General features: G+C 46.6%; 1 protein-coding gene across 1 annotated transcript in view; it reads right to left on the minus strand.

Moving 5' to 3' along the window:
- Nucleotides 1–20,851, minus strand: part of DOCK1 (dedicator of cytokinesis 1) — a 570,389-nt gene that overhangs the window by 114,288 nt on the left and 435,250 nt on the right. Inside the window, exon 30 of the mRNA XM_010859569.1 lies at nucleotides 5,637–5,715. Within this exon, the coding sequence (XP_010857871.1) occupies nucleotides 5,637–5,715 (79 nt within the window). The remainder of the gene's footprint in view (nucleotides 1–5,636; nucleotides 5,716–20,851) is intronic.

A 20,851-nucleotide genomic window follows, 5' to 3' on the forward strand; every position in this document is an offset into this window, starting at 1 on the left:
GGGGCCTGGTAGGGTGCAGTCCATGGGGTCGCTAAGAGTCAGACACGACTGAGCGACTTCCCTTTCACTTTTCACTTTCATGCATTAGAGAAGGAAATGGCAACCCACTCCAGTGTTCTTGCCTGGAGAGTCCCAGGGACAAGGAAGCCTGGTGGGCTGCTGTCTCTGGGGTCACACAGAGTCGGACACAATTGAAGTGACTTAGCAGTAGCAGTTAATAAAATACAAAAATTTTAAAAATCACATAAAAATACAAACATTAATAAAACCTATAACGGTTTCCCTGGCATTCCAGTGGTTAAGAATCTGGACTTCCACTGCAGGGGGTGTGGGTTTGATCCCTGGTAGGGGAAGTAAGATTCCACATGTTGTACACTGCAGCCAAAAAAAAAAAAACAAAAAACCAACCAACCAGACAAAGAAAAAAAAAAAAAAATCCCTGTAAGCTATGCATGATTTGAGCTGTGACAACTAACAGCATTCACGATGCTGACCTGAGAAGCAACAAGTTCCGTGACTGGGTCAACAGAACCTGAACGTGGTCTGGGGGCCAGTGAGCACTGATAATGGTGTGAGTGTGGTGGTCTTACTCTAGCTATGTAGCGGAGGGCCTCTGTTTGTATGAAATATGTACTACAGATTGGGGGAGGTGGTAGGATGTCAAGCTGGCAGCTCACCAGGAGAATGTTGAGAATAAGAGCTCTTGGTGCTGTACTCGCCGGAAATGAGAAGCAGACTGGGAGGGGCAGAGGGACGCAGAGGGCAGAGTAGCAGCCCACAGGGAGGAGTAGTTCAAAGGAGAAGGAAGTGTCTGGGAACACCAGGATATCAAAACATGGAAATGTGCCTCGTGGGAGGACCTGCTGCCTGGAGCACATGCGGAAGCCAGTCTTGGCCATGCAGCACCCAGGCCTCCCTCTGGGTATGGGAGGATGAGAACCTCCTAGAGTGGAGCAATCAAACCACACCTGTCAAGGGATAAGGGCCAAAAGAGCTCATCGCAGCCAAGGCGCTGGGCATGGGGGGAGCTTCCAGAGGACTAAAGGCATGAAGACAGCGCACAGGGCCAGCAGTAACCCGTAACACGCTCTCAGCAGCCACACCTGAAACACACAGCCGTCTGTGTGTGTGGCTCAGCACCTGACGGGCATGGCCTACATGGATAAAAGGAGAAAACCTAATGAGGGACATGAAAAAAGCCACAAATATTCCTGTGTGGGACGGGAAAAAATAAATACTGCCAAGTATTCTCCCAAATGCTGTTACAATTCTACTACAATCTTTTACGAACTCAACAGAACCAATTACAATGTAAACAGCATGTTTCAAAAGTTTAACAAGGTGATTTGGAATTTCACATCAAAGAGGAAATGCACAAAAAGTCAAAATACTTTTGCAGGAACATCCTAGCCAGGAAGACCTGGCTCTACTAGCTGGGTATAAAACCCATAGTTAATAACACAGAAAACAGAACGGATACACACCTGCATCTGTAATTGTGGGTATTCTTGGTGGCATGTAAAATCACTGGCAAAGAATAATTTATTCATAAAATCATGTAGGGAAAAGTAAATGTAAAGCAGCTTCCAGCAGATGTAGATAAACAAGGACAGGGGACTACATTCAGTGTCTTGTAACAACCGATAATGGAAAACTGTGAAAAGGAATCTATACATATAGATATACGAATACAGAAGTCTATATAGAGGCATATAAAATTGAATCACTTTGCTGTACACCTGAAGCTAATGCAATGTTGTAAAATAACTATACTTTGATTTTAAAAAATGATTAAGGAAAAGAAATCACAGATACATTCAATGTTAGTTTTTTTTTTAAAGCAGAAACACAAAGCATTATCAGATACCAACTATAAACAAAACAGTTAAATTTATAATCAAAGAAGGATTCGCCAAGCAAAAAATAAAACCCAAAAAGCCATTTAAAAGAACTGACAAATTTGACTACAGAAAAATTAAGTATTTCTATACAATAAACCTAAACCCATGACTAGACTACATCAAGAATTTCAACTTACAAAAAATATGACATATAGCACAATAGAAAAATGAGCCGAGAAAATGGACAGTTCATACTAGAAATCCTCACAGCCAGTGAGTACTCTCAATCCAACTAGCAATCAGAGAAATATCAACAAAAATAAGAATCAATAATTTTAAAGAAATTGGTATTGGAGAAGATCTGGACAATGATGCTTTGCAGAGAAGGCTGGTGAGACTGCAAATTGCTAGAGCATTTGAGGATGGTAATTTATCAGTGTCCATCAAACTTAAAATGTCTCACCATCCAGTCTGGCAATTATGTTTCCAGCCACCAGCAATGCTGCCCTGAGACGGCTGTGTCACCCTGTTCACGGAAGCATTGCCGGGAACGGGGAAAAACCGGAAACAGCCTGCAGGTCATCAGAGCAGGAAGGCCTGCGCCAGTGTTGATGCATTTACACCGTGGAATAGGACAGAACTGAAAACCAGGAAAGTGTGACCCCACTCACGTGTAAAGCCAAAACAATCCCGGTCTTGGTCCAGATATAGCTGACTCCTGGGTGTGAATTACTCGAGTCCACTTACAGGTAGATATTCTTCAGTAGCAAATACTACAGTAATGCACAGTCTCTTGTTGGTTGAATTATACTCAGATAAACCACCTTCCCCAACCTACGCACACTGTTCAAGGGCCAACTGTACATGCTTAAAGAAGCCTCAGAGATAACACACAACAATTATTCTAAAAGTTAACCAGCAGTTGGAAGGAAATCCAAAAAAGAGGGGATATATGTATCCACATGGCTTCCTTGGTGGCCAGACTGTAACGAATCTGTGTGCAATGTAAGAGACCTGGGTTTGATCCCTGGGTCGGTAAGAGCCCCTGGAGAAGGGAATAACTACTCACTCCAGGACTCTTGCCTGGACAATCCCTTGGACAGATGAGTCTGGCAGGCTATAGTGCCATGGGTCACAAAAAATTGGACACAACTGAGCAATGAACACTTTCACTTTCTTTTCACATGCATGCATGTATGTATGTGTGTGTGTATACACACACACACACACACACACACACACACACATATATATATAGAGAGAGAGAGAGAGCTAATATTCATTGGAGGGGCTCATGCTGATGTTGAAGCTCCAATACTTTAGCCAACCAATGCAAAGAGACGACTCATTGGAAAAGACCCTGATGCCGAGAAAGATTGAAGGCAGGAGGAGAAGGAGACAACAAAGGATGAGATGGTTGGATGGCATCACTGACACAATGGTCATGAGTTTGAGCAAACTCACTCAGGAGATGGTGACGGACAGGGAGGCCTGGCGTGCTGCAGGTGGACATGACTTAGCGGCTGAACAACAACATCCAGCTGGCCTTCCCGCGCGGGACTACTGGAAAAGAACCCACGTGCCAGCACAGGAGACGTAAGAGACACGGGTTCGATTCCTGGGTTAGAAAGTTCCCTGGAGGAGGGCATGGCAAACCACGCCAGTATTCTGGCCTGGAGAATCCCATGAACAGAGGAGCCTGGTGGGCTATAGTCCACGGGGTCATAAAGTGTTGGACATGACTGAAGGGACTTAGCACACAGCACACAGCTGAGGCACTTCATTGTGTGCAGAAACCAACATAACATTGCAAAGCAACTCTACAAAGTGAGGTCGCTCAGTTGTGTCCAGCTCTCTGCGATCCCATGGACTGTAGCCTACCAGGTTCCTCCATCCACGGAATTTTCCAGGCAAGGGTACTGGAGTGGATTGCCATTTCCTTCTCCAGGGGATCTTCCCACCCCAGGGATCAAACCCAGGTCTCCTGCATGGCAGGCAGACGCTTTACTGTACCCCAAGTTTAAAAACATACTATTTGGTAAATACTAAGCAATGAATAAATATTTGTTGACATTAAAAAAAAAAGCTACCCAGCAGAGGGAGAAAAAGGTGAAAAAATGGGAAGGAAGCTTTCCTATTTTATTCAATGGGCTGACTTACACTGCATAAATATTTCACAAGAATGTATCTGTGTTTTAGGATGTGATAACAAACATTAAGCAGAGAAAATAATAAAAAATTTTAAGCTGAAAAATAGTAACATTTTTACGTACACAGTACCTGATATATTACTACATACTTATATTCTATAATGCTGATGAAACATTTTTAATTTAATAAAATGATACAAATACAGTTACTTAAAAAACAGAAATAAGACTCAAGCTTTCGAGAATGAGCTTATGGTTGCTGAGGAGAGGATGGGGGGAAGGGGGAATTTGGGATGAACAGGTACACACTGCTATATTTAATGGAGAAGGAAATGGCAACCCACTCCAGTGTTCTTGCCTGGAAAATCCCAGGGACAGGGGAGCCTGGTGGCTTGCCGTCTGTGGGGTCACACAGAGTCAGACACGACTGAAGTGACTTAGCAGCAGCAGCAGCAGCTATATTTAAACTGGATAACCAACAAGGACCTCCTGTATGCAGCACGGGGAACTCTACTCAATGCCATGTGGCAGCCGGGATGGGAGGGGGTTTGGGGGAGAACGGACACATTAATCTGTACAGCTGAGTCCCTTTGCTGTTTACCTGAAATTATCACAATATTGTTTGTTAACTGGCTACATCCCAGTACGCAATACAAAATTTTAAAAAGTTAAAATTAAAAAAATGATCTAAGGGCACAGGCACCAAAGAACTTAATCTAATAACCTAGTATCACATTTAGCTCTAAGTTGTCAGAAGACAAGGCAAATGGGAAAGTAGATGGGTGTCTAATTTTTGTTATCTGTTAATTTTTGTTATCTGTTGACCTAGGTTTGAGTAGGACCACCCTCTGGGTGTACCTAAAGTGGTTCAGGTTCTTTCTCCATGAACAGTCCTACCCAGGAAACTAAAAACCTGTTTGCCCCTGGATGCTTTGATTTGCAAACTTTAGTAAATGAAACAAATAATAACAAAACCATGATTAGCAGAAATATACCTGAAGTTTGGTGGGAATGAGAGTCCCAAATAGTAGATGCATAGTAAGAAATCATGCCAGGCAAAAATCAATCAATCAGTTAAATCACACACACAGGCACATGCACATACACGCGATCCACAAGCACCGGAGGAGGAGGGCCTGGATGGGAGGATCGGCTCACCACAGCCAAGGGCTGTTGAGGGGCTGGGACCTTGTGCCTGGTAAGGGCTACTTCAGGCAGCACAGAGCCGGCGGGGAATATATCAGGGGAAAATCGAGTTCTACACGCGATCTGGGCTCAGCGATGCAGACCCACAGTGCCTCCCGGGCTGATTCTCATCACATCAGGATGGCCTGAGACAATCTTGGCAGCCAGGCCGACTGAGACACGGCCGCCTCCCTGCTCAGAGAGTCCCTAACTTGTCACTCTGATTCAAGACTTTCTCTCTGAAACAGCTCCATCTCCTTTCTCGCTAAATTGAGCAAATACCCCAAAGGCATCATTTTCAATCCTCGGGTTCCAGTAGCACGTATTGTAAATTCCATTTCCACACCTTAAATGGGAAACCGATTAAGTTTAAGGATTAGAAATATAAGATATGGGCTCAGACCAGCAATTCGTTTTAACATGATTTCCCAACAAAGGTCGTGTCTACTCCTTCTCTCACCTGCAGCTCAAAGTTGGCTTGATCCAGAAATTTTTTGTTCAGCATATCTGCATACTGATTAATCGCTCGCAGGAAGACTCTGAAAGATCAAGAGAAAATTACATAATTACACACTTCTGCTCTGGCACCTTTGGAGGTTCGGCATTTCAATTAGCTACAGTCTGAGACTGTCTGGCAAGTGAACTCTCTAAGTCCTGTGAAAAGCTGCAAAGTTTTGCCAATGCAAAGCCCAGAGAATTATATGCAGATGTTCTTCAAATTAATCAAGGAAACTAGCACATGCAGAAGAAAAGAAACACACCAAAATAACACAGTCTGAAAGTAACATATGAAAAGTATCACAAAAAAAAAAAAACCCACTAGAGGTGCAAATTAAATCTTATTCTCGAGTCACAATATATTCATGTTATATTATAAAATTGGTCTTTGCTTAGCTGGCTTTTTAAAGTTAAGCATTCAAAAGTGCTGTTACACACGATCTGGCTTGGATTGATTTGGTATGTAGACTGGAAAAAAATGCAGAACAATCTGAAAAAGGTGAGAATCATGTTTCATTTGGCAGAAAAAACTGAGGACTTAAGCCTGGGACATAGCATCTCACATTGCTCTGAGAGACTGCTCAGAAGACGTAAAGGAGGAGCTGGGATACACAGTACTTTTGCAACAAAGATCAGGCGCTCAGAACTTCAGAAGATTACTGTTACTTAAAGGAAACCTGATTATCCCAACTTAAGGAATTTATCGGCTTTTCTATAGATAGGAAGACATGAATCTGGGATCAAGCAAGCCGTTCCTTTGATCTGCACCTCAGCTCTCTGGGGCCAGAGTCCCGTGCTTTCTCACCCTGGGTTCCCTCAGGGCTCACCGCCCTGGACAGCTGTAATGTGATGACGTGATGGGTGCAACGTTTCCTTTATTTACTGACGCGCCAGCAACATATCTTTCCTATCAATAGGTGAAAAATCACGGAAGCTCGGAAGTATGGTTGACCTCAGTACCATGTGTCCACCAAATGCTCGTTTTAGGCACTGTTAACTTGTTTAAATAAAGAAAGCTTTAGTAGAGATGAGAGTCATTTGCCAAGAGTTTCAGCAGGAATGTGAATTCATCCATTTACCGACGTGGTACCACTGTGAGCACGCAGAACAAAATATCACATCCTTCCACACTCTGACTTTTTCTTTTCCGTGATGGAATACGCAACTCGAGGATGTCCTAAGTGACTCCAGTGCTCAGCCTTTCCCAAGCTTCTTCATTCAGTAGATTTGTCTCATGGCTCTGCAGAGTGTTTACAACAAAGCTTAGTCCAGATCCTTCTTTTTAAATGAGCCTTCTTCCTCTGCACAAAGGCAGGATGTGAGAGCAGCTAGCATCAGGTCACAGATAATAAACTTCATTATCCTCCCTCCATTTAGACAGCAGGAAGCAGCCACAGAGTGTAAGAGAAATCTAGGTTACTTACTAGGAACTGATGCTGATAAGAGGATCTCTTTAGCTATGCATGCCTGGAGAAGGTCCCCAGCCTGGACAGTCCCAGTGCCACTAAAGGCCAGTTAGCCCGGGAGGACGGAGAGAGGACAGGGCCACCTGGGGCTTTAAGGAGGTCTCCATCACCACCTCCCGCCACCACCTCCTGCCCAACACTCGCTGTCGTGCAGGTTTCTCTGGCACAAGCTCCAAGAAAGAGGATGTGCAGACAGCATTTCATTAAGAGACCCATCGGTGGGATCCACGACCAAACGAGTGTGACAAGTGGCCTGTGCTGGAGCTTGCTATCTTCGTGGCTGAAGAAAAACGTAGCCGGAGTTACTTGAATCCTTCCCTGAGGATGTTAAGACAAAACCAAGAAAGTCGGATCTGATGTTGTAAGTGCCTGCTCAGAGAGGGGCATGGAGACGCTGGCTTGTCCGGGACCAGCAGCATGGCCTGGGCAGCGGCATCCATCAGCCACAGGGTGGCTGGATTCTGCCATTACAGAATGCCCAGGGAAACTGGAAAAATAGCTCTCCTGGATGAATGCTGTAATTTATTGAGTGGGGGCGGCGGGGCGGGGGGAGGCTGAATACAGGGTATTGAAGGATCCTGACAAATTAATCGAGGAGCAGGACAAAACCACTATAATCAAGATGGAAAAAAAAAATAAGTGAAACTGTTAGTTGCTCAGTCATGTCCAACTCTTTGCGACCACATGGACTACAGCCTGCTAGGCTCCTCTGTCTATGGAATCCTCCAGGAAAGAACACCGGAGTGGGTTGCCATTCCCTTCTTCAGGGAATCCTCCCCACCCAGGGATGGAACCCTGCTCTCCTGCTTTGCAGGCAGACTTTACCATCTGAGCCACGAAGGGAGCCTTGTATAGACAGGTCGCCTAGCAACCCTAACCAGCCCCCCAGTCTTGGGCCTCAGCCCATATCATGTTCAGCCCTCAGAAGTACAAGCTGCCTGGTTCAAGCGAAGACACGCTCCCTGGCCCAGGCGGCCCCTGGCAATTGTGCTCAGATAGCATCTGTGGGTGTGCCCTGCACTTACCCAGAAACCTGAAGACTGCCCCCAGCGCCAGTGGAGTAAAACGACGTCCTGTCACGGGGAGAGTGGGGCGGTCACACAATACAAAAACACAGGGCTTATGGCCTTGAACATTTTTTTTTCTGCTCAACTTTTCCTCCGGCTTCAGAACTTGGCTGTTCACTGGAGTACCCCATGGCCTTTATGAGGTTTCAGAAAGCCCCTCTCTCCAGCCCTCCATGACAGTAACAAGTTCACGTAGACATGCATTATTATTACAGGGCTAATTACTGTGCCTCAAGATAGCACCCAAAGAGTTGCAATATGCTACTTCTAATTAAGCCCTGGAACAACTTCAGCTAGTTAAATAAAGATATTGCTCAAAATGACTGGGGAAAAAAAAAAAGACGCCATGCTGAAAGAATATGAAAGCTGAACAAAAACTTTTTAATGAACTGACAGCTGAGAAAGAGCAGTGCTGAGAGAGATTCTATAATTTAGACTATAAATTTTTTAAAAAGCCAGGACAAAGAAACAAATAACATGGCATATCAGGGCAAAGCTGAAGGGATGATCAAACAAAAGCATCATTGATGCTGTCAACAAAGGCGAGCCACTCAGGCTACAGGTATCAAAGGCCACATCACCTTTACAGAACCATCATTATATCCTACGCTTCACACTTGATGGGATTGAAATCTTAGCGATGCCCCAAGTCCACTTGAAGATAAGTCAACTAACCAGACAAAAAGAAACATACACAGAGGCTAACTTTTTGGAAAGAATATTTCCTGTCTGTTGTAATTCATGAGTTATTTCTAACACATATCAAGCTAAGGGAGATAAATACGAAAATCACATTAGAAGCTTCTGCAGAACAATCTGCTTTCAGTCAATGATTATGAAAGATATCGCAGCTCAGCCAGGCGATCACACAGCAGGATGCCTACTAGATGGGAGTGAGGGGCTTCAGCCTGGCTCAAGGGAACTGACAAGCAAGACCTGTCTACCAGGAGAGGGGACATGAGACGGGGAAGGGGTTGCAAGTGGCCTCCGCTCTGCATCCCTGGTGACCCTGTCCACACTGGGCACCGCTGGCATTGCACTCAAGGACAGAAAAGCCCTCCAGTCTGTTCCCGAATGGACCTGTTTATTCGCCACTGGCTGCAATGCCTAACTGGCATCTGGCACATCACAGATGTTCACTAGGTATTAGCCACGGGAAAAGAAGGCCATGATGAATATGGGTGGCACACGGACGGATGGGTGGGTGGGCGGATGGATGATGGATGGATAAGCTGGCTGACCCACGTCAGAGCGAAACTGTTTACTTCAGACTGGAACGTGAACGTAGCCCAAACCCACAGGCTTCCAACTGAGATCACAGACCTGGTTTCAGGACCTAATGAAGCTCAGGTTCCTGATGTCTCATCACATCAGAATTCAGTGAGAGACAAAGTGATAGGTAAGAAGTAGATTTGTTCAGAGAGAAACACATTCCACAGACAAGAGTGTGGGCCATCGCAGAGGCGAGTGTGGTGGCCTTGGAATGGGGTGTGGTTAGTTGTTATGGGTTGGGTAATTTCACAGGCTAATAAGTGGGAGGATTATGCCAACTATTTTGGGGGAGGGGTGGAAATTTTCAGGAACTGGGCCACCGCCTAGTTTTTGGACTTTGGACAGTGCCTTGGAAGTGTCAAGGCATCCCTGGGCGTGTCATTCAGCTTGCTGATTGAGGAACCAGGTCCAGCTGAAGTTTAACTTGTCTGCCATCTTGGACCCAATTGATTCTAATCGATTTATGTTATGCCCTTGGGCTATGTCATTCTTTTAAAAATTGTGCCCTGCCCCCTTCCCTCCTATTTCAAGAAGGCTCAGGGAGGCCAAAATATCTGGTAGCTCCTGGCTATCCCTGCATTCTGAGATTTTCCTCTGTGGGTTCAGCTGTTAGAGGTTCTTGAAAACCAAATTTTGCAGTAGGCATTGGCATTTAATGGCTGTGCGTTGCCCTCACGCTCCTCTCCACTTCTGGAGTAAGTTCCTGGGTGGAGAGAACCTTGCCTTGTAAAAGGTAAACATCAGGATGCCCCAAGGCATCTGAGAGGACTGGTGGCCTCTGTGTGTATTCAGAAATGTTCTGGTCTAAGGACATTCGTTTATGACTGCACTGAGAGACGTCTCAGAGTCAGCGATATGTCTAGGAACTCCTCGCAGGCAAACAGCTCACACAGCCTGCTCTCCTGGGGAGAGAGAAGCCACCTTGTGGCAACCTGTTGCTGTTGTTCATTCACTCTGTCGTGTCCAACTCTTTGCGACCCAATGGACCATAGCCCACCAGGCTCCTCTGTCCATGGGATTTCTAGGCAAGAGGGGGAAAGGATGGCTATTTCCTCTGCCCGGGGATCTTCCCGACCCAGGGATGGAAACTGCGTCTCCTAGATTGGCAGGTGGATTCTTCACCACTGAGCCCCAGGGATCACAATAAGCACGACGTGGGGTCGTCTGGGTTGGTGTTGATGCCCCCATCCATCATCACTGTGCGTGAGCAGCAGGACCCAGGGCATGGAGCTCATGTCTGCTCTTTATAATGTTCCCAGCTTTCAGGAACAGGAGAGTGAGACGCTGGCAGGAGACAGAGAACTCGGCGAGGGGAAGGCAGGGAACAGGGCAGACGCGTGCTGCTGCTCCCCTGCCAGAAAAGAGAGACGGGGTGGGGGAATGTGAGCCAAGCAAGTCCTGTCTCATGCCCAGCCACGAGCGCGAAGTCATTTCTAAAAAATGAAGTTAATGGTGTAAGAACTAAATGCTTTCATGGATACTGTCCCACAGGATCAAAATGATTAAGAAAAAGGGCAAGCCCATCTTTCACAGAGCTCTTTCCGATCATTTTTAACCTACAAAAGGTTTTATTTAAAATCTAAAAAATTTAAAGGTAAAAAACCAAACACAAGAAATAAATAATGTAGGGAGAGCCAGGGGCAAATCTTACAAAGATTCAGAAGCCCTAAGTTCTAGGCGTACAGTCTCTAGACATTCAAATTATTCAAGGCAATGACTGCAAATTGTCTTGTTAATGGCCCCAAGGAAAGAACTTTATCTCACTCTGCTTGGTAAGTGACTCTTGTCCCCAGAAAGTCAGAGTCACAACCTTCACCAGCCTTCCCACGACGTCACTCACTTTAAACAATCTAGAAATCCTGAGAGACCGAGACCATTCATTCCCAAAGCTCGTACAATGGAAAACGAACAAAGAAACAAGAAAGCCCAGGAAGTTTCCCTTGACTTCCTTTTCTTCTACCTGGATATTTAACTACAGCGAGTATTCATTTGCTGGAAACAAGGTGCTGTGCTGTAATTCCTGGTGGTGTCAAATACGAGAGTAACTGTCGCCCACACACACACACATCCAATTACAGTTTTAATCTAATTCTGTTAACTATCATATACCTATCTATCCACCCATCCATCCATCCATCTATCTATCTGTATATCCATCTATCTGGCCATCTCTCTCTCTCTTTTACATCCATGTAAACATTTGGTTACCAGGCCTTCAAAAGTTGCTCAGGTTTTTGAGATTCTCCTATTTTCAAGCAACGCATAAAAGTACGAAACTATGAGCCTTCAAGTTTCCTTGAACTTAGAATCTGTTTGGGTTTGTTTGTTTGTTGTTTTTCTAACTTTGAGATTAAAGGTAAGGAGATGTATGCCACATAATTCAAAGTCATTTGAGCACTGTGACCGTCCCTGACACTCTACAAAACATTAAGTAGCGTTTGCTAAAAAAAGGAGGCAAGCCCTGTGCCTTGACTTTGGCACATGTTGGGGAGAAGGCTGGGTGAGGCGGGGAGAGGCTCTGAGAAGGAGGCGGCTGCTGAGGTTCAAGCCTTCCAACCACAGGCGTTTCCCAAAGGATGCCCCACTGGCCCTGCCTCTCCCCCACGTCCCTTCTGCATCCCAGCACAAAAGCATCCTGATGCCTCCTGAGCTCCATGGGAGACCATCCCCCAAAACGACCTATTGGAAAGCAGTGTCCTGAGCCATCACAGTCCCACAGTCCTAAACAACTGTGTGTTAATTGAGAAGAAGGGAACTCAGAAAGCAGAACATAATCAGACACCAATTTAACTACTGGAAGCTCCTGGCACAGTGACAGCCCCTAAAATGACTTTATTATGACAGGGCTGCAGGCATTTCTGTGTTTCTGTTACCCAGTGTTTGCTGCCAATAAAACAGGAAGAAGAGGGACCTCATTACTGCAGAGGGAGACGCGTCTATGGCGAGATGCCCCAAGCATCCCGGGTACAAGGCGAAGCCCCAGGTCTCAACGGCTGAAGCTGTGGGGCTTCTCTTGTTCCTCCTCTGAACTGACTGTAAGTTATATAATGAGATTGTACAGTTCAATCCGAGGGCACTTAAATACCTCTGGCACCCACCCAACAGTCGCTCCGGGGGGAAAAACTGCATCGTTTTAACAAAATGTTTTGCCCAAAGTGGTTGGAAAAAAAGGCAACAGAAGTACAGAGACAGCCTATCCCTGCAGAACACTGAGCCAAGGAGTCGCAGCTGGAAATCTGCCTGAACGTGGTTTCTGCATCGCTCAGGAACGCTGGGAAGGAGAGGTGACCTAGGGTGACGTGAGGGAAGAGGTATAGACTGTGGCTTCAGGCCCACGGGACGGGTGCCTGCCCCCTGTCAACAAGTCTCCTGGCACCTCCCACGAGCAGCTGGGTGTCAGGTCAGTGTCTAAAGCAACAGTTGTTACCTCTGGTGGGATCTTGGGTGAAGAACGAAGACCATGTGAGCACAGAGAACTGACTTCTAAGAAAGACCCTGGTGTGTCCTGATGGGGAGCAATGTGCAGAAAGTGGAAGGCTTAGGTGAGACGCACCTGCAGTCTTTGTGGCTTGGGAAGCAGTGGAGAGACTGGTGTCACAAGAACTGTCTGGGAAGGAGGCTGGAAGTGTTGACGGGGGCCGTGAGAGGTTGTAGACGCCAGGGTACAGAGTTTGCACCTTGGGCGGCGGGTGATGGAGCTCCTGAAGACTTTACAGTGGGGACTGGGCCAGAAAAGCAGAAGGGTTAACCACCCTTGAATGCATGAGATTTGCTTCGTTTCTTTCCCTAATCAATAAGCCTACAGTATCCATTAGATTCTTAACTAAAATGCAAATCGCTCTGCACCTTTCTGCTTGGCCAGCTCTGGGAGATGCGGGCTCAGTCTATGAGGCCGGGGCATCATAGAATCCCCAGGGAGCATCCGCACCACATTAAGGTCTCATCCCTGCTGGGGGAGAGGGGGTGTCTTGGAACAGAGATCAGTGGGTCCAGGTAGGCTTGTCTGACATGCTCAGTGCACTTGTGCTTTGGATGTGTGTTCTCTAAGTCCCCACCAAAACAGTGCCTGTTGCCCATGAACCACCGCGGGCTGAGGGCCAGACGTCCTGAAAGTGGCCGCACCCACCACAGCCCTCTGCTTCCTCTCCCACTGGACCACCCCCCTCACTTTCTGGGGCTTGAGCATCTTCTGAACACCTTGCATGTTCCACACAATGTCGCTACTTCACAGACATCACGGTGTTTGATGCCACAAGTCTTGTGAGGTATGAATTACCTGATATTTTATAAACCAGGAAATAACAGCTCAGAGAGGCAGAAAGCATGCTCCCAGTAGGCTTAGAACAAGGTCACAACCAGTTACAATCATGTACTGCCTTCCTTAGGAAGGTTAATCACCACGGTCAGCGTGATACAAGTACCACCTTGCCACTAACTGTGTTCCTTTTACACTGCATGGAGGAAAACTTCCAGCAGATTCAAAAGTAGACAGTGAAGGACTTCTCTGATGGTCCAATGGCTAAGAATCCAAACTCCTAAGGCAGGTTGCCCAGGTTTGATCCCCGGTCAGAGAACTAGATCCCACATGCTGAAACTAAGAGTTTCGCATGCCACGACTAAATATCCCACGTGCTAAAAGTAAGAAAGATACCTACTGCACGCCGTGATGCAGATCAAAGGTCCCGTGTGCTGCAACTAGACAGCTGTGAAAGGCGCTCAGTCGTGTCCAGCTCTTTGCGATCCCATGGACTATACAGTCCCTGGAATTCTCCAGGCCAGAATACTGGAGTGGGTAGCCTTTCCCTTCTCCAACTAAGACAAATACATAAACAAGTAAATGTCTTTTAAAAATTAGACAGCAAAAGGGACCCGTGTACTCTTCACTCAGCTTCATCGATTATTACCGTCTGCGCATGGTTGACTCATTTCTCCCCAACTTCGTACCCCCTCCCACATTATTATTACTGTTGTTGTTATTTTTAGACAGACTTTATTTCTAAGGGCAGCTTTACACTCACAGCAAAACTGAATGAAATGTACATGGAGTTCCCCACTCCACTGGCTCCCCCATGACCGACATCCCACACCAGGGTGGTGCCCGTTTTATAAACTGCTGGACTCCCAGTAATTCATCATCGTCACCCACAGTGCAGAGTCTCATTAGGGCTCACTCTTGGGGCTGTACGCTCTACGGCTTTGGACAACATGCAGTGACCCACGGCCCCCATGACCGAATCATGCTGAACAGAGTCACTGCCCTAAAGACCCTCTGTGCTTGGCCAGCTCACCGCTCCCTCCCACTGAGCCCCTGGGAGCCACTGATCTTTACCGCTCCATCCTGGCTTTTCCAGGATGGCATACTGCTGACTCCTAGAGGATGTAGCCTTTTCATATTGGCCCCTATTATTTCTAGAATGTTTTCTAAGTTAATTTTCCCCAGGTTTAATAGTCTTAACATAAGACACTTTATGGCAAGGGCTTGAAACACATTCTCTTGTCAAACTCTTTTTCTAACTCGTCTGAGCAACATAAGTGCCTGCCTGATAGAGTTCAGGGATCATCACGGCCTCAGAGCTCACCCTGCTCCAAAGCGTCCACTAATGCTCAGGAAGCACCTCCTTCCTGATGGTCTGGATTCTTGGGGTGGGTCACTCCATGGAAGAGGGGGTATTAACACAGATCTCACGGGCTTTTTTATAAATGTACATATATATTTATTTTCTACATTTAAAAACTGTTAACCTCGATATTTATTTATCTGGGCTTCCCTGATGACTCAGTGGTAAAGAATCAACCTGCTAATGCAGGTAATGTGGGTTTGCTCCCTGGGTTGGGAAGATCCCCTGGAGGAGGAAATGGCAACCCACTCCAGTATTCTTGCCTGCAGAATCTCATGAACAGAGGAGCCTGGCGGGCTACAGTCCATGGGGTCGCAAAGAGTTGGTATGACTTAGTGACTAAACAACAACAATAATTTATTATTTATTTATTTATTTTTGGCCACACCACGAGGCATGTGGGATCTTAGTTCCCCAGTAAGGGATTGAACCCTCGACCCCTGCGTTGGAAGGGCAGAGTCGTAACCACTGCACTGCCAGGAAAGTCCATCACAAGGCTTTTCTGAGGGCTCCGTGTCTGTCGTGTAGCAGCTGTCTTGTGAATGGCATCGACTACTGTTCTGACTGATATACACACACACGTCTCCCCATGGACGGAGTAACTGGGACAGGGAGCCTCCTCCAGCTTCTTCTCACCACACTCACCTGGTTTCTCCCCACACTGTCTACAACCATCTCTCCATCCTTCACAGTACAGTCCCCAAACCACAACCCCTGCCTTAATTTTGTAAAGTTTTTTGATTTCTTATTTTAATAAAGCCTTCTGAAAAAAACTTGTGGTGAAAATCACGTAACGCAGCATTTACTGCCTTCCCCATTTCTAAGTGTACGTGTAGTTCAGGGGCACTCAGTACATTCACGGGGTGGTGCAACCATCACGGCCATCCACCCGCAGAAGTCTTCACGAAACGGGAACTCTGTCCCCATCAGACAGCCAGTCTACTCCCTCCAGTGCCCGGCTGCTGGCAGCCACCCTTCTCCTCTCTGTCTCTATGAATGGGATTGCTCTAAGGACCTCATACAAGCGGAATCGTACAGCGTTTGTCACTTAGCGTCTGGCTTTCTTCCCTCAGCATCAGGTCCTTGAGGTCCATGCGTGTTGCAGCATGTGTCGGAATGCCCTTCCTATTAAAGGTTGGACGATATTCACTTGTATGGATAACGACACATTGTATTTATTTCATTTATCCCTCATCCACGGATGGACACGAGGGTGGCTTCCCCCTTTCGGCCACCTGGAATAGAGCTGCTATAAACACGGTTGAACAAATATCTCTTCAAGTCCCTGCTTTCAATTCTTTTGGGTCTATACCCAGAAATGGAATTGCTGGGTCACGTGCCAATTCTATTTTTAACTTTTTGAGCAACTGCCAAACTGTTTCCCACAGCAATTGTACCATCTTACACGCTGGCCAACAGTGCAAGGTTCCAATTTCTACACATCTTTGCCAACACTTGAGGGCTTTTTTGTTGTTGTTTATTTGCTTGACTGTTTTGGATAGCAGCCATTCTAATGGGTATGAGGGGGTATAAATAAAGTTTTATTAGAACACAACCACGTCCATTCATCGAGAAATTGTCCATGGCTGTCTTCCCATGACAAACTCAGTGTTGAGCTGTGGTGCCTGCAGAGGTACCTGGCCCTTAATGGAAAGCTTTGCCAACTTCTGAAAAGCTGGCTTCAATTCTGACCTGTTCTTTATGCAGGGTTTTGGAGAGTTCTTCACCTATTTCAGGAGGGAGCCAGGGCTCATGTCTGTTTCTTGACATCAAAAAATAAAAGTTGTTGACAAAAAGGTGTTTAAAAGCCCCTTCCAAAGCTTAGAGAAAACAGCTTCCCTCTTTAAACCAGGAGGCGGTGTTGCCAAGAGTTGGGAGAAAAGTGATTTGGAAACCAGTCAGCAGGTTCCCTCCATTTGTGCCTCTGGGAAACCAAGCACGTCAGCTAACAAACTCATTTCAGGGTCAAGTCTTCGGCATGTACAGCCTCCCTCTCCCTCTACTCTCCAGTATCGCCTTCATCGTACTGTCCTCTTCATCGCCAATCCTGCCCGCCTCGCCTATTAATCACACAACATCACACAGTAAGTGGTGAGTGACTTACTGGCATCCGGGAGTTGGTGATGGACAGGGAGGCCTGGCGTGCTGTGATTCATGGGGTCGCAAAGAGTCAGACACGACTGAGCGACTGATCTGATCTGATCTGATCTGGGTAAAGAGGGAAAATCCCCAACACAGACACATCAGGGAAGCCTACCAGCAAATACTGGGAGAGACATCTCTACGGGTGGCGGGGCCACGCGAGGGACAGTCACATCCTCACTCTAGAATCAACCATGGTGAATAAGCAAGGGTCCTGGGTAACCCCAGAGACCCCCACCACAAGCACCCCAGCAACCATCCGGGAGGCCTCCTACCTCCCTTCCCAGGGTCCTCCCATTGTTCCTGGGATTACTAGCTGGAGGCATCAGGACAGCCATGGTGGACGTGCCAAGGACTGCCCTGGTGGGGAGGCTAGGGACAGAGGAAGCAGAAGGGAAGGTTGACCGCTGACGTGTCCCTTGGGCATGGGTGCTGACTGCCCTGGAAGATCGGCTTTCCAGGATGTAAGAGTATGCAACTGTCACTGAAGTATTTTCTGAGTTCCTAGTATGTGGGAGTAGGGAGTGAGGGGTAGAAATGAAGACTCAAGAGTCTCTCCTTAGTGAGGAAACACTTGGGAATAAATAGTGGTGGTGATGGCTGCAAAACATGGTGAATAGAATTAATGTCACCAAATTGTACACTTTTGCATGATAAAAATGGCAAATTAGAACTGGACATGGAACAACAGACGGGTTCCAAATAGGAAAAGGAGTACGTCAAGGCTGTATATTGTCATCCAGCTTATTTAACTTATATGCAGAGTACATCATGAGAAACGCTGGGCTGGAGGAAGCACAAGCTGGAATCAAGATTACTGGGAGAAATATCAATAACCTCAGATAGGCAGATGACACCACCCTTATGGCAGAAAGTGAAGAAGAACTAAAGAGCCTCTTGATGAAAGTGAAAGAAGAGAGTGAAAACATTGGCTTAAAACTCAACATTCAGAAAATGAAGATCATGGCATCCGGTCCCATCACTTCATGGCAAATACAGGGGGAAACAGTAGAAACAGTGTCAGACTTTATTTTTCTGGGCTCGAAAATCACTGCAGATGGTGACTGCAGCCATGAAATTAAAAGACATTTACTCCTTGGAAGGGAAGTTATGACCAACCTAGACAGCATATTAAAAAGCAGAGACATTACTTTGCCAACAAAGGTCCGTCTAGTCAAAGCTATGGTTTTTCCAGCAGTCATGTATGGATGTGAGAGTTGGACTATAAAGAAAGCTGAGCGCCAAAGAATTGATGCTTTTGAACTGCAGTGTTGGAGAAGACTCTTGAGAGTCTCTTGGACTACAAGGAGATCCAACCTGTCAATCCCAAAGGAGATCAGTCCTGGGTGTTCATTGGTAGGACTGATGTTGAAGCTGAAACTCCAATACTCTGGCCACCTGATGCAAAGAGCTGATTCATTTGAAAAGACCCTGATGCTGGGAAAGATTGAGGGCAGGAGGAGAAGGGGACGACAGAGGATGAGATGGTTGGATGGCATCACAGACTCAATGGACATGGGTTTGGGTAAACTCCAGGAGTTGGTGATGGACAGGGAGGCCTGGAGTGCTGCAGTCCATGAGGTCACAAAGAGTTGGACACAACTGAGTGACTGAACTGAACTGAACTGATGCTATATATATTTTAAAGTGGAAGTCACTCAGTTGTGTCCGACTCTTTGTGACACCATGGACTATATAGTCCATGGAATTCTCCAGGCCAGAATACCGGAGTGGGTAGCCGTTCCCTTCTCCAGGAGATCTTCCCAAACCCAGGGATCCAACCCAGGTCTCCCTCATTACAGGTGGATTCTTGAGCCACCAGGGAAGCCCAATATATATTTTACCTCAATTTAAAAACAAAACAAAAAACACTGGGAGAGGAAAGAGAACAGGGTATTTCTAGAAACTCCAGCAGCAGGAATCATGACTTCTCTGTCCATAACCCCAACATCTGTGTGACTCAGGGTCACGATTTAAAAACAAAACACACAAACACAAATAAACAAGCAAATGAACAGAAACAACTTGGGAATAAAAACTTCTGACCTTTACTCCCCAAAGAACCAGGTGGGGCATTTAGAAAAAGCATAAATATAAACAAATAGAAACGACCACGATGACCTGATAATGACCACGACCATCCAGCGGAGCCATTTAAGACCTGCGAGTCCTTTCTCACTTGACAGGATAATGACTCAAATCCACTGAGAGCCCCTTGAAGCTTTGCTACCTATGGCGGTCAGCAAAGCATCTCGTATAAAGCACAGTGTAACTGAATCCATGTAGGAAGCCCAGGAAAACAGGAAGCGGTCAGAGGCTGTGAGCCAGCTGCAGGGTTCAGGGCAGAAATTCTTAAGAGAAACTGAGATAGTTAACCAAAGAGGGTGATTCTTTCCAGCCATTTCATGCTCAGAGTGTACTAGCTACGCCTAGAGTTTATTCTGACTCATTTTCAAGACTTGCTAACGGACGCTGTCATCCTTTAGCAAACGAATGCAATTTGTTTTAGGCTTATTGGCCAAAGGCTAAACACTGGGGCGAGGTGTTGTGTCCATTCAAGGGCTGGGTGCTTACACGAGTGCCCAGAGGAGCCGCCTGGCGGCTGGTGACGCGTCTGCATTTCAACATCCTTGCTGGCGCTCAGCTACTTCTGCTCCTGGCTCGTTTAGTTTCCCTCTCACTGGGCTGGTGGGCCTCGTGCATGGGGTACCCCGGGGAGCGCTCTGTGCCGAATCACACCCTACCCCTCAGGCTGTGCAACCTTGGGGAAGTGAACGAACACCTCTGCATTTCTTTTCTTCACTGAGGTCTGTGGATGGGGGACTTAGAGGGCTCAGTGTTTGCAAATGGCTCGGGTCTTAGAGTGTGCGTGCATGCTCAGGCGCATAGTCATGTCCGACTCTTTGCAACCCTATGAACTGTAGCCCGCCAGGCTCCTCTGTCCAGGGGATTTCTCCAGGCAAGTATACTGGAATGGTTGCCACCTCCTTCTCCGGGGATCTCTTCAACCCATGGATCAAACCCACGTGTCCTGCACTGGCGGGTGGATTCTTTACCACGGCACCAGCTGGGAAGCCCCTGGGTCCTGCCACCTGCTCAATAACTGGCAGGTGTTATCCAGAGTAGGATAAAGATACAAAAGATGGGCTTCCCTGGTGGTCCAGTGATTAAGAATGTGCCTGCCAATGCAGGAGACATGGTCCTATCCCTGGTCTGGGAACTGAGTTCACACAGGCTGCAGAATAACTGAGCCCTTGCACCACATCTACTGAAGCCCATGTGCCAGAACTACTGAAGCCTGCCCACCTAGAGACTTCACACCACATCGAGAGAGGCCATCGCAATGAGAAGCCCGTGTATTACAAGTAGAGTGTAGCCCCTGCAACTAGAGAACACCCACGTGCAATGACGAAGAACCAGCGCAGACAAAATTAATTAATTAATATAAATAGACAAGATGATGGCCTCTGCCCTCTTCTCTGCTATTTATTTCCAAGGAGATTCTGAAGGATCTCCTTAGCATGCATTGAGCAGAGGACAGTTCAGAAGACCAGTGTTCATGAAAGCTCAGCTGGGGTTGAAGCTCAGAGAAAAGCAGAATATCCTGTAATT

This window comes from Bison bison, unplaced genomic scaffold (genome assembly GCF_000754665.1).
Source record: "Bison bison bison isolate TAMUID 2011002044 unplaced genomic scaffold, Bison_UMD1.0 scf7180017864456, whole genome shotgun sequence".
Lineage (NCBI taxonomy): Eukaryota > Metazoa > Chordata > Mammalia > Artiodactyla > Bovidae > Bison > Bison bison.